General features: G+C 46.6%; 1 protein-coding gene across 1 annotated transcript in view; it reads left to right on the forward strand.

Annotated features, from left to right (window-relative positions):
• The window catches only part of LOC140462783 (piezo-type mechanosensitive ion channel component 2-like), a 423,249-nt gene that overhangs the window by 310,371 nt on the left and 100,596 nt on the right, over positions 1-12,282 (forward strand). Inside the window, exons 48-51 of the mRNA XM_072556051.1 lie at positions 1,879-1,985; positions 7,078-7,198; positions 10,907-10,966; positions 11,937-12,103. Coding sequence (XP_072412152.1) covers positions 1,879-1,985; positions 7,078-7,198; positions 10,907-10,966; positions 11,937-12,103 — 455 coding nt within the window. The remainder of the gene's footprint in view (positions 1-1,878; positions 1,986-7,077; positions 7,199-10,906; positions 10,967-11,936; positions 12,104-12,282) is intronic.

The following is a 12,282-nucleotide window of genomic DNA, read 5'->3' on the forward strand; positions in this document are numbered from 1 at the left end:
GTGTAGCGTACTGGAGGTGTGGATGAGTGGGTCAGTGTAGTGTACTGGAGGTGTAGAGGGGTGGGTCAGTGTAGCGTACTGGAGGTGTGGATGAGTGGGTCAGTGTAGTGTACTGAAGGTGTAGAGGGGTGGGTCAGTGTAGCGTACTGGAGGTGTGGATGAGTGGGTCAGTGTAGCGTACTGGAGGTGTGGATGAGTGGGTCAGTGTAGCGTACTGGAGGTGTGGATGAGTGGGTCAGTGTAGCGTACTGGAGATGTGGATGAGTGGGTCAGTGTAGCGTACTGGAGATGTGGATGAGTGGGTCAGTGTAGTGTACTGGAGGTGTCGATGAGGGGGTCAGTGTAGTGTACTGGAGGTGTGGATGAGTGGGTCAGTGTAGTGTATTGGAGGTGTCGATGAGGGGGTCAGTGTAGCGTACTGGAGGTGTGGATGAGTGGGTCAGTGTAGCGTACTGGAGGTGTCGATGAGGGGGTCAGTGTAGCGTACTGGAGGTGTGGAAGAGTGGGTCAGTGTAGCGTACTGGAGGTGTGGATGAGTGGGTCAGTGTAGCGTACTGGAGGTGTCGATGAGGGGGTCAGTGTAGCGTACTGGAGGTGTGGAAGAGTGGGTCAGTGTAGCGTACTGGAGGTGTGGATGAGTGGGTCAGTGTAGCGTACTGGAGGTGTGGATGAGTGGGTCAGTGTAGCGTACTGGAGGTGTAGAGGGGTGGGTCAGTGTAGCGTACTGGAGGTGTGGATGAGTGGGTCAGTGTAGCGTACTGGAGGTGTAGAGGGGTGGGTCAGTGTAGCGTACTGGAGGTGTAGATGAGTGGGTCAGTGTAGTGTACTGGAGGTGTAGAGGGGTGGGTCAGTGTAGCGTACTGGAGGTGTGGATGAGTGGGTCAGTGTAGTGTACTGGAGGTGTGGATGAGTGGGTCAGTGTAGCGTACTGGAGGTGTGGATGAGTGGGTCAGTGTAGCGTACTGGAGGTGTGGATGAGTGGGTCAGTGTAGCGTACTGGAGATGTGGATGAGTGGGTCAGTGTAGCGTACTGGAGATGTGGATGAGTGGGTCAGTGTAGTGTACTGGAGGTGTCGATGAGGGGGTCAGTGTAGCGTACTGGAGGTGTGGATGAGTGGGTCAGTGTAGCGTACTGGAGGTGTGGATGAGTGGGTCAGTGTAGCGTACTGGAGGTGTGGATGAGTGGGTCAGTGTAGCGTACTGGAGGTGTGGATGAGTGGGTCAGTGTAGCGTACTGGAGGTGTGGATGAGTGGGTCAGTGTAGCGTACTGGAGGTGTGGATGAGTGGGTCAGTGTAGCGTACTGGAGATGTGGATGAGTGGGTCAGTGTAGTGTACTGGAGGTGTCGATGAGGGGGTCAGTGTAGCGTACTGGAGGTGTGGAAGAGTGGGTCAGTGTAGCATACTGGAGGTGTAGGGGGTGGGTCAGTGTAGTGTACTGGAGGTGTGGATGAGGGGGTCAGTATAGTGTACTGGCGGTGTCAACAAGTGGGTCAGTGTAGTCTACTGGTGGTGTAGATGAGTTGGTCAGTGCAGTGTATGTTCTTGGACCATGGTGAAACTGGAACTGATTGGTATTAATTGATCCTCTAATTGAACTGAAGGAATGCCAGCCAGGCTGAACATTGCAGCTGGTCTGGTGGCTGTCCCTTCAATATGTGCTGAATTCCATTTTCCATTGCTAATGTTTCTCCCATTAACAACTCCCATGAGGTAAAACCATGGAGAAGCAGAGAGCATTATCCTCAGTGATATGAGAATAGACCTTTTCTGTTCCCACTCTAAAATCTACATCAGAATTCTCAAAGTGATTCCTGCTGTTGCTGACATATATGCATTGGCTGTCCACCCACAACCTGTTTTTGCCTTGCTGCTGTAGTGATTCATAGTGGGGATTACTATCTATTTGACACTGACAGTGAAGATGAAGCGAAGGATGAGACTGGAACAGTTAAAGATGAAACAGTAAAAACCTCAGCATTCCAGGTATGTATGTACTGAGGGGGTCACCAGCAATGTTTTGTTCTGACAGGTCCTGACACCAAATATTACTCTGCATTATGGTCCATCACCACAATACACGCTGCTGACCCACCCCTCTACACCTCCAGTACACTACACTGACCCACCCCTCTACACCTCCAGTACACTACACTGACCCACTCATCTACACCTCCAATACGCTACACTGACCAACTCATCGACACTGGATTAGTGGTACTGGAAGAGCACAGCAGTTCAGGCAGCATCCAACTTGCTTGAGAAATCGATGTTTCGGGCAAAAGCCCTTCATCAGGAATAAAGGCAGTGAGCCTGAAGTGTGGAGAGATAAGCTAGAGGAGGGTGGGGGTGGGGAGAAAGTAGCATAGAGTACAATGTGTGAGTGGGGGAGGGGATGAAGGTGATAGGTCAAGGAGGAGAGGGTGGAGTGGATAGGTGGAAAAGAAGATAGGCAGGTAGGTCAAGTCTGGACAAGTCATGGGGACAGTTACTAAGCTGGAAGTTTAGAACTAGAGTGAGGTGGGGGAAGGGGAAATGAGGAAACTGTTGAAGTCCACATTGATGCCCTGGTGTTGAAGTGTTCTGAGGCAGAAGATGAGGCATTCTTCCTCCAGGCGTCTGGTGGTAAGGGAGCGGCGGTGAAGGAGGCCCAGGACCTCCATGTCTTCGGCAGACTGGGAGGGGGAGTTGAAATGTTGGGCCACAGGGCGGTGTGGTTGATTGGTGTGGGTGTCCCGGAGATGTTCCCTAAAGCGCTCTGCTAGGAGGCGCCCAGTCTCCCCAATGTAGAACAGACCGCATCGGGAGCAACGGATACAATAAATGATATTAGTGGATGTGCAAGTAAAACTTTGATGGACGTGGAAGGCTCCTTTAGGGCCTTGGATAGAGGTGAGGGAGGAGGTGTTGGTGCAGGTTTTACAGTACATGTGGTGGCAGGGGAAAGTGCCACCCACCTCCATAACCAGCGCTCCTCAAACATTCCAGAAGATTCCCCTGGCCTTGGAACCTATTCCACCATTAGCCATGCGGCTGATGCAGCTGCCACCCCCACACTGATTGATGATGTCACTTCCGCCCCCTTCATGGCCGCACCCACAACCACTTCCACCCCTTCACAATTCCTCATGCATCACACGTGACATCACTTCCGCCCTTCACATCATCGGTGATGCCACATGCTCAGTGACTTCCGCCACCCCTACTGCCATGGTCACCACCACATCAGCCCCCACCAGCGCCACTCACCTGCATTCTGCTGACATGCCCCCCACAGACCCCACTGTCACTATCCCCATCCCCCAGAACCCCAAGGGGAACACTACCCCTGCTCATGACTCCACCCCCATTCCCCCCACCATCACACCCACTCCAGTTACAGGTTCCACCCCCACTCCCAGATCTACACCCACACCAGATCCAAGCTCCTAGCCCTGCCAAGTTTTCACCATCCCCCCCAGACCTCCCCCTCACTGAGGACGAACAATCAGTCCTCAGCAAAGGACTCACCTTCATCCCCCTCCGTCCACGCATCAATGAATTCAATACAGGTCGTGATGTTGAACAATTCTTCCGTCGCCTCCGCCTCCGAGCTTACTTTCACAATCAGGACTCCCGCCCACCTTCCAAGGACCCCTTCGCCCACCTCCAACACACTGCATCCACCTGGACACCCCGTGCTGGCCTATTACCTGCCCTTGACCTCTTCATTTCCAACTGCCGCCAGGACATTAACCGCCTCAACCTGCCTACCTCCCTCCCCCACTCCAACCTCTCACCCTCACAACGCGCAGCCCTCCAATCCCTCTGCTCCAATCCCAACCTCACCATCAAGCCAGCGGATAAAGAGGGCGCAGTGGTAGTCTGGCGCACTGACCTCTACACTGCTGAAGCCAAACGTCAACTCGAGGACACCTCTTCCTACTGCCCCCTCGACCATGACCCCACCCCCCATCACCAAACCATCATCTCCCAGACCATACAGAACCTCATCACCTCAGGAGATCTCCCACCCACAGCTTCCAACCTCATAGTCCGGGAATCCCGCACTGCCTCCTTCCCAAGATCCACAAGTCTGACCACCCTGGCTGACCCATTTTCTCAGCATGCTCCTGCCCCACTGAACTCATCTCTACCAACCTCGACACTGTCCTATCCCCCCTAGTCCAGGAACTCCCCACATACGTTCGAGACACCACCCACGCCCTCCACCTCCTCCAAGACTTCCGTTTCCCTGGCCCCCAACGCCTCATCTTCACCATGGATATCCAATCCCTCTACACCTCCATCCGCCATGACCAGGGCCTCCAAGCCCTCCGGTTTTTCCTCTCCAGACGTCCCCAACAGTACCCTTCCACTGACACTCTCATTCGTTTGGCCGAACTGGTCCTCACCCTTAACAATTTCTCCTTTGAATCCTCCCACTTCCTCCAGACCAAAGGCGTAGCCATGGGCACACGTATGGGCCCCAGCTATGCCTGTCTCTTTGTTGGCTACGTAGAGTAGTTGATCTTCCGTAATTACACCGGCACCACTCCCCACCTCTTCCTCCGCTACATTGATGACTGCATTGGCGCCACCTCGTGCTCCCGCGAGGAGGTTGAGCAATTCATCAACTTCACCAACACATTCCACCCTGACCTTAAATTTACCTGGACCATCTCTGTCACCTCCCTCCCCTTCCTGGACCTCTCCATCTCCATTAATGACGACCGACTTGACACTGACATTTTTTACAAACCCACCGAATCCCACAGCTACCTCTTGCAAAAATGCCATCCCGTATTCCTAATTCCTCTGCCTCCGCCGGATCTGCTCCCAGGAGGACCAGTTCCACCACAGAACACAGCAGATGGCCTCCTTCTTTAGAGACCGCAATTTCCCTTCCCACGTGGTTAAAGATGCCCTCCAACGCATCTCGTCTACATCCCGCACCTCCGTCCTCAGACCCCACCCCTCCAACCGTAACAAGGACAGAACGCCCCTGGTGCTCACCTTCCACCCTACCAACCTTCGCATAAACCAAATCATCCGCCGACATTTCCGCCACCTCCAAACACACCCCACTACCAGGGATATATTTCCCTCCCCACCCCTTTCCGCCTTCCGCAAAGACCGTTCCCTCTGCGACTACCTGGTCAGGTCCACGCCCCCAAACAACCCACCCTCCAATCCTGGCACTTTCCCCTGCCACCGCAGGAACTGTAAAATCTGCGCCCACACCTCCTCCCTCACCTCTATCCAAGGCCCTAAAAGAGCCTTCCACATCCATCAAAGTTTTACTTGCACATCCACTAATATAATTTATTGTATCCGTTGCTCCCGATGCGGTCTCCTCTACATTGGGGAGACTGGGCGCCTCCTAGCAGAGCGCTTTAGGGAACATCTCCGGGACATCCGCACCAATCAACCACACCGCCCCATGGCCCAACATTTCAACTCTCCCTCCCAGTCTGCTGAGGACATGGAGATCCTGGGCCTCCTTCACTGCTGCTCCCTCACCACCAGACGCCTGGAGGAAGAACGCCTCATCTTCCGCCTCGGAACACTTCAACCCCAGGGCATCAATGTGGACTTCAACAGTTTCCTCATTTCCCCTTCCCCCACCTCACTCTAGTTCTAAACTTCCAGCTCAGTAACTGTCCCCATGACTTGTCCGGACTTGTCCTACCTGCCTATCTTCTTTTCCACCTATCCACTCCACCCTCTCCTCCTTGACCTATCACCTTCATCCCCTCCCCCACTCACCCATTGTACTCTATGCTACTTTCTCCCCACCCCCACCCTCCTCTAGCTTATCTCTCCACGCTTCAGGCTCACTGCCTTTATTCCTGATGAAGGGCTTTTGCCCGAAATGTCGATTTCAAAGCAAATTGGATGCTGCCTGAACTGCGGTGCTCTTCCAGCACCACTAATCCAGAATCTGGTTTCCAGCATCTGCAGTCATTGTTTTTAACTCATCGACACCTCCAGTACGCTATATTGAACCACCCATAGACACATCCAGTACACTGCACTGACCCACCCCTCTACACCTCCAGTACACTACACTGACCCCCTCATTGACACCTCCAGTACGCTACACTGACCCCCTCATCCACACATCCAGTACACTACACTGACCCCCTCATCCACACCTCCAGTACACTACACTGACCCACTCACCCACACCTCCAGTACACTACACTGACCCACTCACCCACACCTCCAGTACACTACACTGACCCACTCACCCACACCTCCAGTACACTACACTGACCCACTCTTCGACACCTGCAGTATACTCTGCTGACCCACTTATAAATAATTTCTTTTCTCTGGCATTTGAATAGTTTCAGACTATTTCACTAACCTTCCAAACAGAGTTCAATATCAGTTAAATTGGATACAATTCCTTGATAAGTCTATATCGATCTTGCAGTTTAGTATTTGATTAAACTTGTCTGGTGATGGTTTCTCCCACAGTGCTTAACTGTTTTAATTTGTGGATGGAGTTAGTAGGTCATGTGACTGACTCAAAAAAAATTTCAAGAAAGATTACTCATTACAATTATTTATGCGTTGAAGGTTCTGTGAAGTTCTCAATGTTTTAAAGTATGTAAATTAGCTGGTTGAATTTAGAACTATCATTGTAATACTTGGAGACATGTAAGATATCCAGTAATTCAATCTAAACAATTCAGCAATCAATCACTGGATAAAGTGAACAAAAGATTGCCAGCCAACAAATTATAATAGTATTATAAGAGTCATTTTAATGTCCTCTCCTTTGCCCTTGACCCATTCATAATCAAATCTACATAATACGAATCCCTTGTAAAATCACTTGGAACAAATGGACCATGATGTTGTTGTGAGCTGTACTCTGTGGATTGCGAAGATAGCACAGTGTCTGCTGAAGGAGCATATTTGAGAATGCTGCTTCATTGTGGCTTTCTCACTTTCTCAATTCCTGAAGAGACCTGAGCCCCAACTTAAACTCTGTGCCACGGAAATAGTCTTTAAATGGGCTTAGGCCTCACCCAGGGAGTCTGAATAGACCACGAGTAACTTGTCTGATTTAACTCTTTCCTTACAGTTTGCTTACATAGCCTTAGTCAAAGACTCTAAAGCAGCAGTTAAGGAAAAACACAAGGAGCTGAAGCAGGCAAAGAAAGCACAGAGGATGAAAGAAGATATGGAGCAAAGAAATCGACAAGGTAATGAATTGCAGCAAATCAGTGTCAATAACTCAAGGGTACTTCGGGCTGGTGAACTGTTGGGAAAAACACTGTATGGCATTACTGATTATTTATTCCTCAAATCAACATGGCGTGTAATAAAAAACATAATAGTGCTCCCTCATTACCTGGGCATGTGTGCTATCCCCGCTTGCTTACGGAGCTCATTATTTGCAGCAGCACGGTGGCTCTGTGATTAGCACTGCTGTTTCACAGCAGCAGGGACCTGGGTTCGATTCCAGCCTCGGGCGACTGTCTGTGTGGAGTTTGCACATTCTCCTCGTGTCTGCATGGGTTTCCTCCGGGTGCTCTGGTTTCCTCCCACAGTCCAAAGGTGTGCAGGTCAGGTGGATTAGCCATGTTACATTTCCCGTAGTGAGCAGGCGAGGTGGATTAACCATGGGAAAATACAAGGTTGCAGGGATAGGATAAAGTGTGGGTCTGGGTGGGATGCTTTTTGAAGGGTTGGTATGGACTTGTTAGGCTGAATGGCCTGCTTCCACACTGTAGGGATTCTATGAGTTCACAGATCATGTATGGATACTGAAATTCAACTATTGAGCCTGAAGACTTGATTGTGTTGGAAATCTGAGTTAAGTATCAAAACTGCAAACCTTTGAATCCCAAATCCCATTGCCAGTATGTCAGCTTTTCACCTTTCTCACCCATTCTATGTGACAATCTACACATGACTGCACACATAACAATACTTCATACACAATTAATTTTAATACGCAACTTCCCTTGTTTCTTTATAAATATCTAACATTTCCACAAACCATTACAAATCCCAGTTCTAAAACATGTGCTGCTTGCTGGTCATCCAGATATAAATGAGATTTCAAACTCTGGACCAATAGTTCTGATTTTTTTTTTGCCTCTGGAAATGACGTTGTATTCACACATGTTCCCTTCAGCAGAACTTCCTGTCAACTAATTAAATTCTCCATAGTACACTCTGGAAAGTAATTTGTTTTAATGTATAAACTCTCCATTTCTTTAAGATCCGTTTTAGATATGACATCAATGGTCACTGTGTTGAAATCAGTTAATCAATTCTCATTTAGCAGGCTAAAGGTTATGAAAAGCTCACAATTGCTGAAGTATCTCATAATGACAGCTATGGCTGACTTGGTAGTACACTTGCCTCTGAATCTGTAGGTTCAATTTGAGATTGAGCACTGAGGAAACCAGGTCTGTGAGAGCTCTCCGATTGTCAGAGATGCTGTCTTTTCAGATGAAATGTTAAACCAAGGCACAACAATGCCTGTTCTTTCTCAGGGGACTAAAGAAATTCAGCAAGTCCAGAAGGACCCCACCAACCTTTATATAGAAAACATTTTATCTGGGTGTAACATGGCTTGATACCACAAACTGCTCTGCCCAGGATCATAAGAAACTACAGAGAATTGTGAACACAGCCCAAACCACCACACAGGCCTATCTTCTATCCATTGACTCCATCTACACTTCTTGTTGCTGCAGAAAGGCAGCCAACATCATTAAAGACCCCTCCCATCCTTATTATAATTTCTTTCAACCGCTTCTATCAGGAAGAAAATATAAAAGCTTAGACATACTTACCAACAGGTTCAAGAACAGCTTCTTCCTCACTGTTATGAGACTGCTCAATGTCCATTATTCTCACATTTCAAACCTAATATTAATCTTGCTTTTTGTACACTTTCTGTGTAGCCATAACTTTGTAAGTCTTACTCTGTTCAATCATCTGTGTGTTCTTGTTTTCTATGATCTACCTCTACTGCAATGAAAACAAAAACTTTCCACTGTATTTAGGTACATGTTATAACAGTAAATCAAATAGCCAAATGCTCAGTTGGACGTAAACGATTTTATGACACAATCTTGAAAAGTAGCAGGGGATTTGTTCCTGAAGTTCTGATCAATATTCGTCCTTCAATCCATGTTACAAATTACAAATTATCCAATGACTATTATATTGTAGTAAGTGGGGCTTTGCTGAGCACACATTGACTGTCATGTCTCTTGTTTTAGAGCAGTGAATAATAGAATAGAGAAACCTCAATGGATTTCAGTGTCTCAGAAGGGTTTGAGATGTGCTATGATTGTGAAAAATGCTAGATAAATGCAAAGCTTTCTAGTTTTGTTTGACAGAAGAAACATCAGTAACAATATTACATTAGCAGACTTCAGGACAGTCTTGTAAACACTTTCCTTGCATCTTCATTCGCACTGTAATTACGATTTCACATTTCTGTTTTTTATTAATGTACATTCCAGTTCCTACCTTCCCTACATCAAATTACAATCTCCTTGAGTTATTGCTGGACGACCTAGTGAAGAGTTCCATGTGTATGTTTGAGTACTACCACCTTAGTTACAGTCCCCTTCGTATTTTTTTCTGTCAATCACAATATTTTGCTCAGTCGTAAGTTGTTCATACTTTAAATGTCCATTCCTGACCCTTCCAGTCTGAATAACACAACTCCTCGTTCTTTCAGTTCAACCTAACATTTTTTGTTTCTCTAGGTGACCATTTTGCACACCTCCGTGCAATCTACAAACATGACCCCAACCTTCAGGTCTTCTGCCATCTCAGTGCAGTATCCTGCTGTCATGTTCACCATTCTGTCCAGGACTTGCTGCAAGGTTTGGTGAAGCCCAGTGCAAATTGGAGAAACTGTACCATGTTTTGTGATTATGCACTTTAGAATCCTTCAGAATTCAGCACTAACTTCTACAGTTCCTGACCATGAACTTCATCCTCCATTTTAATATACACCTCTGACCTTCCCGCAACCCCTTCACCACAGCTGACATTTGCTATTAACACCTACTCTGGGCCAATACTTTGTCACTTCTCTAAACAATTACCACTCCTTTTGCCTCTTGTTTGACCATCAATCTTTAATCTCCCTTACCTTCTAACCTCTTCCTGACATTCCCTTTTGATTTTCTTTTCCACCAGGTTAAACCATCCATTTTCCACCGCTTTTCCATCCCAAACTGAACTCAAAGATTAACTTTGTTTTTTTCTCCACAGATGATGCCAGACCTGCTGAGTTTCACCAGCAGGTTTTTTTTTTCAGTTTTTTAAAATTTATATTTTTATTTCTTTTCTCTCTCTCTGGTTCTATCCTGGAGTTATCTTAACTTTCATAATTGGGTAATCATCATGCTCAAGTCTGGCTGGTGAATATTTGTAAAGTATTTCACCACAGAATGCTTCACCCTCAAGCCTAATCTTTTCCCAATTGATCATCAATTTCATTCATCCTCCAGCAGTCTTGCTGAGTAAGGATAGGGAGCATGATTCCTGGCTGATTAACTGTGTATCCTAATCCTGGGCTCTGTCATCTGTATTGATCTGACTCCTCTTCCAGCAGAGATGAGCAAGTCAACAGCAGGTCAGGGCCATAGTTAGGCTCTTCCTGAAAATTGGAGCTCAGTGCCACAACGAACTAAATACGAGTGATCATATGTAATTAGGAGGCCAAACTCAAATGTGAAGGAGCAGGTGCTGCTGCTTGGCAGCTATGTAGGCAAATCAGTCACAGAATTGCAGAAAGGGACTGGGGTTTTGAACTGCTTAAATGTAAATAGAGATATTTTGTTCAAAATAACTTTACTTGCATCTTTAAAATAAGAGAGCCAATGGAATGATATTAACATGTCAGAGGCTGTCATTGTATTTCTGAATTTCAGATTTAAACAGAGCTGACTCCAGTGAAGATGAACTGGATGCTTCGAGTGTGCAGGATCCGGGTTAGTGACCCTAACAGTGACACGCAGCGAGTTAGAAATACAGCCTCTTTAGTGGGATTACAATGGGCAGACGTACAAACATTTTAACTTTTCTTAAAGTTTCATGGGAATTGTTAAATTCATTATTATTGTAATGCAACATCTTGATTTCTGTTTTCTGTGATGTGGTGTGATGTGGTGCCACTGCATAACTTGGGAAAGGGAAGGCAAGTTGAGAGCTGGCCCATGTGAGTGGATTGAAAGGGATTCTGTCACACTGCAACGTAATTTCTTCAGAGAAAAAAACAGTAACAATCTCAGTATAGCTCACAGTTATGGAAAACCGATTGGTTCCTGAATCCCAAAAAAATAGATAAAGTTTTTAAATTGGTTAAACATTGAGCTTTGTGTGGTGAACAAACCCAACCCTTTTCACTTCTTCACCTAGCCAATAGCTATCACCCATTATATCACTCTAGCCAGTCTCCTTCCTGAAGCATGGCTTCCAGAATTTGATGGTATGGTCCAGTTGAGAGCAACCAATATTATATAAAGGTTTTATATGACCTCTTGGCTTATGCTCTCTGTTTTTCATTCTAAAGCCAAGCGACCCATAGACTTTTTAACAGCCTTGTCAACTTGCCTTACAAAAATTACAAAAATGAAGCACCCTGCAGGTCTCTTTCCATCACAACTTTAAAGTTGCGCTCATTTACATTGGACTCTTCTTTTCCGTTGCAAAAAGGCATTACTTCATGCTTGCATTTGCTTTGTCGGATTTCACCAATCTATTCATGCCCCTGAAGTTGTTACAATACTCCTGACTATTCACATTTTTGAGTTTTTGTGACAGCTGCAAATTTTGAAATCCAAATCCAGGTTATGACTCCAGTTTGTCACTGTCAATTTCTGAATAACCAAAACCGCTTTTATTCTACTAAGGAGCTGTCCTTGTTTCTTACAGCTTAATGTGCCTTTTCTTTATGTGTAGATAATTTCATCAAGCGCAGCGTGAACATCCTGACCTTCACTTGGATGTTTGTCCAAGCATTGCTCGATGGACTGATTGAGCTTCTGAACTCCATCGCCAAGGATTACATTGATATCTCCACTGTGCTGAGCTTTGAGAGGTCCATTTTAAGAAGAGAATTAAAACAGGTGACTAGTTTCATTCCCCTTTAACACATCCTAACACCAGTGACTTCTCTTAAATGTAAACTCCTTCATTGTTTGCTTAATCATATTTGTTATCAGGACAAGATGGTCCCTTGTTACAAACAAGGAACGTTTTGAGATTTATTAAGTCATGAGGTGTGAATGGCAAGTGTCTTTTCCTT

This window comes from Chiloscyllium punctatum, chromosome 37, assembly GCF_047496795.1.
Source record: "Chiloscyllium punctatum isolate Juve2018m chromosome 37, sChiPun1.3, whole genome shotgun sequence".
In the NCBI taxonomy this organism is placed as follows: Eukaryota; Metazoa; Chordata; class Chondrichthyes; order Orectolobiformes; family Hemiscylliidae; genus Chiloscyllium; species Chiloscyllium punctatum.